Consider the following 9578-nt stretch of genomic DNA (forward strand, 5'->3'; position numbering starts at 1 on the left):
GGAAAACACAAACCGCGCAACCACGCGCCCGCGGTCACCGCCGCCGCGCCGCCGGCGTTGAACTCACTGCGCGCGCGCGTTACACATCCGCACCTCGAGGCGGCTGCTTAAAAGTCGTGTCAGCGGTTACGTGAGGACGGGATAAAATCGCGTACACCGCGTGCGTTTTATTATTATTTCGCATCGGGACCACTTTCTCCGTGGCGCCGACCACCTTCCCGGCGCTCTCGTGCCACGCGGACGTAAAACGCGTTCGGCATAATGGAGCATTCTTCGTGCCGCGCCGCGGGTATCCGCGTAACTCCGAGAGGCCTCGGCTCTTTGCGTCTCTCTCCCTCTCTTTTTATATCTCGGTAATTAACCCTTTTACACGGCGCGCACAGTGGATCGTAATGACGGCCGTCCGTTTTCCAAGGCGTGGGGCTTTCTATGCGGCTGGGATTAAAGTTCGTGCCGTCTCGGCTCCATTAAAATCTAGATTTAAATCCGGATAAATTGAATTTAAATTACTCGTCGATTGCACGCACAATCTTATCGAACGCGCGCGATAAACCTACGATCGAAGTCGACCGAAGGAGAAAGCTTCACGAGACCTCGGAGAAAGCACTTAACCGATCGTGAAGCGCGAGATTAACGCGTGTTATCAAAACTTTAGGGGGGGGGGGCCCTCGAACGACGGCCCTTGGCTCCGTTAAGATCAATTCTTCTCGTTACCCGGCGATTGCGAGAAAGCGAGAGATACCTTTACGAGCTTTTGTGGAAAGCGTGGTCGGAAAATGAAGGTCGAGAATTGCAGGGGCACGTTATGAGATCGTTACGTAGGTCCGTCAACAACATGACGCGGTTTTCTTTATTAAAATCTGAGGAAGAAACCTTTACGGGCGTTCGCGGGAGTCGTTTTTGCCCCGCGAATAGTCGGATCGTATGATATATGCCGTTGTCAATCATATCTGAAAACAATCGCGGGACACAAAGACCTGTTTAAAATAGTTATTTCGTTAAATCATTCATGTGAGAATTGTTTCAAATTTTTACAGTGTGTTCTTTACATTAATACGTGCAAAATAAGACTAATTAAATTACTCAAAGTTCTAAAAATAAATGTTAAAGTTTGCTATGTTACACGAAATATTACGTGTAATAGACGTTAAACATATTACACGTGAAATATTATCTACACATATTATGTGTTAAACTATTAATATTTGCGTTTGCAAACGCAAATGATGGCGCATTTTCGTATGAGAAACAAAGTTATAAAGTAAAGTAGAACGAATACTCTGGGGAAAAAAATCAAAATTATTGACCGTTCCGTTTCAATAATATAAACAGTTAAAATTGAAAAATGGCACGAATTATGTAGTAGACGTGAGTGTAGTGTAAGAGACGTGGCAACAGCGCCTCAAACTATAATCTTTCGAGTCTATTTTACATTACGCATTAATCGTAAGTGTATTTTTTAAGGACAATATTGCATCAAGATATATTATTGTTATAATTGAGCGCTGGTTCCTGCAGTCTGGAAGAAACTTTTGAGCATTACTGTCGCGAAACAACTACCTCAATAAGCCTGATTTTTATAAGTTTATCAACCAGCAAGTAGCTTCTCCACAAATCTCCTTGCTGTTTTTACAAATGTAAATCCATCAACTCGGAAGGATTACAAATCATTCAAACGTCACGGGCCAAAGGCCAGAACTTCTTTCGCGTTTCTAACGAGCGTTTCTCACGCGCTCAAGACGATGAGAAACTTTTATTTCGCTCTTTCTTCTGCCCCCCCCCCCCCGACGTCGTAAAAGCGCGCGGGTATTGTCAAGTGATAATAATAACAACAGCGCCTCCTCATTGTTCATTAACTGCACCGTCAGACAAACGGGGAAACGCTCGTCCCCGACGTGCTCGTCGCGCCCGACGATAATCGCCGTCGGCTCGTTCGTATTCAACGTAACGAGCTCTTCGGACACTCGCGGACGCCGTTTGCGCGCGGGGCATTACGAATCTGCCTGCACGTGGTTCTACGAAAAGGAGAGGAGCGACCACGATGACGATGACAACGACGTGCCGAGTGCCGAAGAGGCTCTCTTCTCTCTACCTACGCGCGCTCGTCGCTCAAGGTGACGCGCGCTGAATTATTCACGAGCGTGGTCTCCTCGTAGGCATGTAGACCTACGAGTAGGACGCATAGAGGCGGTACGGGCAGGCAGGCGGGCAGGCAAACGGGCGAGCGAGCGGCCACGCACACGTAGACGCGGTGCCTGGAGCGTTTCTTAGGTAGAACAGATCGGTATGCCGGGTACCGTAACTCGAACGTCGCCGATGACGATCGCTCGAGCACGAAGGCGTCGTCCCTCGCCTCCGGCCAATGTGCAAAATCCGCGAGTCTCTTGCCCGGCGAAGCGGGGCGAGAACGTTCATGTGCAACGGGCTCGTTCGCCGAACGATTTTCGTCCTTGCGATTATCGGACGACATTTACATTTTCTCGTTGCGCTCCTCCGAGATGAATGTAAGAGTAAAATCGAGAGCTATTGTGTCGCTCTTAGAAAAATATTGCGCTATCCAGGGCGTATTAAACATCATAAGAATTGTACGTGATAATAAAACAATGGACAATGCGCCTATGTAAATTCAAAAATACCGTGGGAGAGATTTCGTATTATTTTTACGGATTTTTTTTTACGGTAAATGTTAAAAACGATAAGGTTCAGTGATAAAGGAATGTTCCATTTTATTATTGGTCGAAGAATCGGATTATAATTATGGTAACGTGGTAGACAAAACGTGTTAAAAAATATTGAGTCATCTCATAAGCAATGCCGTATTTTCAGAGATATTTTTGGCGTGAAACAACAAGTTTGACATTTTAGTCTCAATCCAAACTATATCGTCCATCATTATTTACTTCTTCTCCTAATCTTAAACTTTCAAGTCCCCCTGATAAAAGTCCTCTGGTTTCGAGCTGAAGAATAAGTCATTATTTATGGAATAGTTCAATATTCTCCCACTTTCGTCAATACGGTTGGATCTGCGAAAATCTCCACAGCCTCCGCAGTCAGAAACGCGGAGGAAGAGTCGCTTCTAATTTCGCAAACGTCTCTCTTGCAGTCATCCGCGGGAGAGTCTCGGCGAGGCGAAGAGATGGAAGGTGCACCCGCAACGAACATCCGCGCGGATTACGTTACGACAGGGACAGGTTGAAATCTTGGCCGGCGGCGGCATGCAGGCCTCCCCCCTCCGTCGCGAAAATATCTGTGGCACGAGAAAAATTCGACAATAACAACCGCGCCGTGCCGAGAGTGCAGGTGTGCTCGCCGTGCGAAGCGGTACCACGCAGGCACGGCTCTTCGTCGCTTCCCTTTCTCCTTCGCGGCGGCCGGGCTCCTCGAAAGGGGGGAAACCGCCGCCGTTTCGCGACGACGGCCACCGGTTTTCGTTCGCCGCGTCTTTTGCATCCGCGCGAATGCCCGTCGCACCGGAGGTGTTACACGACGTTCGAAAGATAGCGGCACGCAGGTCCACCTTGATTCACCTTGAAAAACCGTGGAATAAAATGCTCAACATTCAGATTTTTTAAGAGAAAAATTACCGATTATTCCATCGTCTCCATCGTCAATATGGTTCGCCAATATTACATAATTTATTATTAATTTATCAATCGTTTGCCGATGGAGGAAAGTAATTGTTAAGCATCTTTTACGAAAAAGCTGCAGGCTCTAGTTCCGAGACGTGTGTAGCCAATTAGCTTGCATCTTTTACGGATAAGCTGGAAGTTGATTGGCCACACATATCTTAGAACTAGAACTTGGACACAGTCTTGGATCATGGACACAAGGCTTAAGTAAAGTCGAAGCGTTCACTTTCTAAAGGCCAATCGGTGAATTATCTCTGAAAACAGTGCATAGTCATTGATTTACAGCAATTTTCAGTAGTATACTTATAACTGCAAATCAGTGACTATTCGCTGTTCCCAGTGATAATTCACCGATTGATTTTTAGAGAGCGCGCAATATTATTGGACGCAATCAACTATTGAAAACTCTTTTAAAAATAATCAATCCGTTATCGCTCGTGTCTTTCGACCGTAACATTACCGATTTCTTCCTCCGAAGACACAACGAACGAGACGCGAAACGATGCGAAGACTAATTTCACCGAGCAGTAAGAGACTCGAAACACGTGGGTAACGAGGACAATGTCGCGGGGCCGCGGATTATCAAGTTTGCGAAGATTGTACCGCCGATTACAATCGCGATTGTCGATTCCGAAAGAGGAATTACACGTTGCGCACGTCGATTAAAGTTACAATAGCGGCTATCAATCGCGACGCGATAATCCTTACGTTGCCGCTTCCTACGGGCAGCGGCGCGGATGCGGATGTTACTCAATAGCGTTTATGAACTTGCATCGGCCTGCATACGGGCCGCACACCACGCGTGGCACTCGCCTAACGGGACACGATTATAAAGAATCCGACGGTGTCGCAACCGGTGGCGCATATCAATCGGTCGACCGATCCGCTCATTAAAGCTACGTTGTTACGCCGTCGTTACTCCCGGCATGCAGGGCCCTCCGCGAGTCGCGCGCTCTCAATTCGGGACACGTTTCATAAACCGCCAGGTGGGTGTCGCAAGCGCGTGATCGCGAGGCGCGTTCGCGGGTAAACGTTAACAGAAATTAACGTGACCGGGAATCGCTCGCGCATACAAAACGCTCGTAACGCGCTTATCATCGCTTATCATCGCTAATCATCGATGGCCTGACGTTGCCAAGGACGCGGATATGTTTGTCCCAATTCGTAACGATACGTAATTTCCATAATATTTCTCGTCGTTGGTCATCGCCGAAGCACGTGTACTTGTCAAAATGAATTGGGCGTCTTAAGTTACAGTTGTGAAAATGTTAAGATCAACGAGTCTTTGGTTATTTCTTCATTTCTTCAAAATAACGCGATTAACTCAATGTAATTGATTTCAGCGTAGTTATTAATATAGTTGCGTGTCGATGAAAAATTGACGAATAATAGACATTAGTGGCAGTAAACGCAAAGCGGAGAAATTCTGATCCGTTATTGTTGATTTATCGAGGATAGCGTGGCCAATTGACGGCGACGGAACGAATCGTCCGCGATGTTTCTTACAACTCGACGAGTTATGAGGGGGAAAAAATCGAGAAATCGGCCGGCCGGAATCCGCTCGCATCGATTCCGCCTATTGGCTGGTATCGAAGCCGCGTTGCCTCGTTCCGATGATGTGTCACTTATTGCGGAACTCGCCGGAAAGAGCAATAAATCGAACGGAATGACATGAATGGGCAAAATAGAAATGGATGGATGGACGGACATTCAGTTCAAGACTTGTGGGGCACATTCTTCATTTTCTAGATACAGAGACGCGCGGATCTCTATTCCGCACGAAAATATAAACCGTGTACTTAGCCTTTCATGTTGAGCCCGACAATTATGTCGAGATTCAAAATCTTGGCGATAGGAAAGATGAAATAACGCGAAGACGTCTGTATTATTGATAAACAATAAAATATATAAACTAATGTTTATAATCATATTAAATAAGAGGATTAAGTATTGAAAGTACTAGGGGAGAATTTTCTCTTAAAATTTATCCTGAAAATCGTGCGCGCATGGGACATGACATTTTGAAGAACTTTATATAAAAAAAAACATAAAATTCTTTAAAATGCCGATTGTAAATTTTTCAGGATAAATTTTAAAAGAAAATTCTCTCCGTATAGGTGTAAATATACCTACACTCTGGGAAAAAAAAGACAGCAATCCATTTTGGGGCCCACAATCAGTAATCGAATTATTTGGATTGTTCGTAACTCTACTCTGGACAAAATTTTGACCGTTTTTTTTTTAGTTGAGCAACTTAACATTTCGGTTCGTGCCGCTTAAGTGAAAATTATTTTTGCGTTACTGAATATCGACAGAACTAATTGAGAGAATTGATTAGTATTACTTAAAAATCTTAGATATAGATAGAATAGGTAATTGCGATTTTTAGCTACACGGGGTAAAATTCGTAAAAGATTAGAGCAACCCAAAATGGGCTGCTAACTGTCTTTTTTTTCCCAGAGCATTTTCGCGAGTAACAGAACTTTTCTTTCTACTTCTCACGTGTGCGCTCTTTTAGGGAGGATTTCGCCTTCAGATCTTAGACTTTTACGACAGACCCCTGATCGACCTGACGCCCATCACGCGCAACAGCGAGTTTGTCGAGGACGATGCTACGTAAGTGCGCGAGACGACGGCTTTTTCTATCCCGGATACTGATTACCCGATTACCCTGACGTTTCCGATTTTCCAGGGCGCAGAGCTACGCCGTGCAGCTGCCGCAAGATTTCACCTGCACGGACTGCACTATCAGGCTGCTGCGGGAGGCTGAGGAATGGAGCTCCAGCTACAGATTTTGGTCGTGCGCCGACATCGACGTGAGTTTCTCGTGATTTCTCTTGGAAAATGTAGCTTCTAACCCGATTAAACACAGCGGAGTAACTTAATTGACGAGTGAAACGACGGAGGATATCGATACGATTAAATTGAGTAGTATCGCAGTTACATTGCGATATTAATAGACACTTCGCTTGATATTTAAGAAAAGGGGAACGACGGAAAAGACTATAAATTGCGTAAAAAGACTGGAAATATGAAATTAAAATGCTATAACATTTTTGCGTATTGATAATTTTTCTCGGATTGGCAACATGTCGCAATTATAATCTACAATCGTTATCGCTGTGGTAAATCTGTTGAGCAATTGCCTTCGATATCCCTTGCGAATTCACGTAAGGCGTTCTAGCGATTCGCGAAATTAACGGCGTCGAAATTTCAATTTCCATCGCGGTTTGCGAGACCCGCCCTCCGAGTTTCCTCCCGAGTGATCTGCAATCTTTCCGCCGACAGATTCGCGAGAGGAAGGACTACCGGGAGGACTGTAGCGGTCACGGGCGTTACCTGCTAGGCAGGTGCAGGTGCGACCGTCTCTACCACGGTACGAGGTGCGAATTTAAGGAGGAGTGCCTGGAAGACTCGGACTGCGGTATTCAGGGCACGTGCATCGACAATGGTGGCACGACCGCGCCTACCAAGCACTGCTACTGCAACGCCGGTTGGTTCGGTCCGGGTTGCGCGAAGAGTAAGTTTCCCTTCGAGAATTTCTCGCGTGCCATCGGCCACGACAATCGCTTCTCGGACGCTCATGCCGAACCGGTGTTCCGCCGACCTTGCGATATCAACATCGGGACGTGATTGGGAAAAGAGAGAGAAGCTTTGATTTCCTTCGTACTAATAAGTAAAAAAAAAAGAAATTACCTGACATAAGAACGAAGCTTTTAAATGCAAAGTGAATTATTACTCGTCGATTCTTGCATTTCCTTGCATTTCAGTTGATAACACTTTAAAAAGTAGCACATTTATATGATTGCCTTATTCTTTAGTAGAAGTAAAACAATTTATTCAATACGTTTACATTATTGAAATGCGATAACCACCGATTTTATCCTCAACTATAAATTCCCGATCACGTTACACGAGTTGAAAACTGGTCCATTAACTTTTTAGATCCTTAAAAACAGAAGCGATTTAATAGCTGCCAATGTGAGCAGGTATCTATTAAATAAAAAGATTAAGAAAGCCTTAGGCCGTAGCGAGCGTTGTTGTCTCGACGAGTTTGCGGTGAAGTCGTCCGTGACAATCGCTCTTGCTTCATCGACGATTCCACTTTCAGGATCACCGGTGAAGAGCATCGATTTCAATTTGGACGAATATACGATGAAGCGGTTCTCCGACGACGTCATATTCTATTGGCGGATCCTGAAGGAGAGCAAGGAGCTGGAGGGCATTCTCGTGGCGAACTCCACGACGTGGATCGGTATCGGATGGAGGCCCAGCGATCTCGGCCCGTCCTGCCGATCCTTCCCCATGATCAAGGATATCCCCGAACCACTTCCGCAGCCGGAGCCGAAATCGGAATCGGTCGGCAAATCGGCGCCCAAATCGGAGCCGAAAGCGGAACCGGAACCGGAGCCGGAGCCGGAGCCCGGCGCGGAAGGTGAGAAATCGATAGCGAAGAGACGATCGGCGAAGGCGGACGCGGCGACTTTCGGCGTAACGTCGCGACCGGATGCCGATGTTACCGTGCAGACCAGCGTGACTTATCAAGTCAGCACGAAGCAAGGTAGGATCTATTTATCGTTTTATATCACGTCATTATTTCCCGGAAAGAAAGTATCTGTCGATATTGCAAAACGCCTGTGTCGCGGAGTATCTCAGGAAGTTACGATAGATGGCTTCGCTACAAGTGTCTTCAATTGTGTTTCTTGACATTCACGTCGCTTCCTGCGGCATGTAATGCTCTCACAAGTATAAAAACTGCCCTTTTTAAAAGGGGCAAAAAAAGACACCAAGAGTGTACGCGACCGCCAAAAACAGTCATACAAAACTACTTTAATTTATGTATGCCGAATAAAATGACTTATCAAGTGAACGTCTACGTGTTCCTGTGTCGAAATTTTCGCTACCGTAGCTAGTCATGGTGTGCTATAAATATTTTACTGCCATAACTATAAATTTCTGAAGCACAGCATACGGTTTGCTGTCGCACCTAATACAACAAGGCACCGTAGCAAAATGTTTAGTTCTCGCAAACTAAATATTAGCTGTCCATATTTTACAACTGAAATTTAGCTGCCACATGCAGTTTTTAGCTACGGCAGCTACAGTTTTCTTTCCGTGTGCGTGATATGCGTTCGGAAGAGTCTTTTTACTCGTTGTTTTTCTTTCACTACGTAGCGCTCAAGATAGACAGTCATTAATACGCGATCGCTATAATAGTTAATATATACCGACGTGATTTGTACAGAGCTCAAGGAGTTTGTAATTATACAATGCAGACGTAAAAAGTGACAATGCAAATAGAAGCGTCTGAATAATGATACGCTCTGTACAAGCGTCGGAGAACGTGCACAATCAAAGGTTAAAAGTATAGATACGTAATTTTAATTTCCGAACTGCGCATTCTATGAATATTTAAGGACAAGCTTTTTTCCTTTTTATTTGTCGTAACGAGAGGTTAACCGCAATTATTATAACTTGTATATTATGTTTTTAATTTCAAGAGAAAGAAAAGTTAATTATTTGCAACTTCGTAATACAATGTTTCTATATGGAAGGTTCTTTGATTGATAATTAATTTTTTTACACAGGCCGCAAAAAGAGATCTCCAAAATCAGCCGTGGCCGCTGTGCTTGGTATGTATTTATGTACTTATATCCAGAACAGCTCCGATGATGAGTCGCTCGCTTGTCCAGGAACTTAATAGTAATATGTAGATTTACCCGAGAAATCCCAGTAGTGTTTGTAACAATAACAATAGCCTTCTTTCGAGACACGACGCACGAGGTGATGGCCCCAATAAGTAGATAGCTCGCACGACGTACGATGCTTTGTTGCACAGGGAAAGAGATCGGCGTGTCCAGCGCTGTCGCCGAGCCAGAAACCACCTCCGAGCCAGAACCCAGCTCTGAGCCAGAACCAAAATCCGAGCCTGAACCTAGCTCCGAGCCA

General features: G+C 45.2%; 1 protein-coding gene across 1 annotated transcript in view; it reads left to right on the plus strand.

Annotated features, from left to right (window-relative positions):
* Window positions 1–9578, plus strand: part of LOC105564430 — a 38371-nt gene that overhangs the window by 19367 nt on the left and 9426 nt on the right. Inside the window, exons 4-9 of the mRNA XM_012016785.1 lie at window positions 6148–6245; window positions 6322–6445; window positions 6918–7149; window positions 7741–8190; window positions 9218–9262; window positions 9469–9578. The exon at window positions 9469–9578 is cut by the window's right edge and continues 22 nt beyond it. Of these exons, the coding sequence (XP_011872175.1) occupies window positions 6148–6245; window positions 6322–6445; window positions 6918–7149; window positions 7741–8190; window positions 9218–9262; window positions 9469–9578 (1059 nt within the window). The remainder of the gene's footprint in view (window positions 1–6147; window positions 6246–6321; window positions 6446–6917; window positions 7150–7740; window positions 8191–9217; window positions 9263–9468) is intronic.

Source organism: Vollenhovia emeryi, unplaced genomic scaffold, assembly GCF_000949405.1.
Source record: "Vollenhovia emeryi isolate VEMERY1.0 unplaced genomic scaffold, V.emery_V1.0 DF939165.1, whole genome shotgun sequence".
In the NCBI taxonomy this organism is placed as follows: Eukaryota; Metazoa; Arthropoda; class Insecta; order Hymenoptera; family Formicidae; genus Vollenhovia; species Vollenhovia emeryi.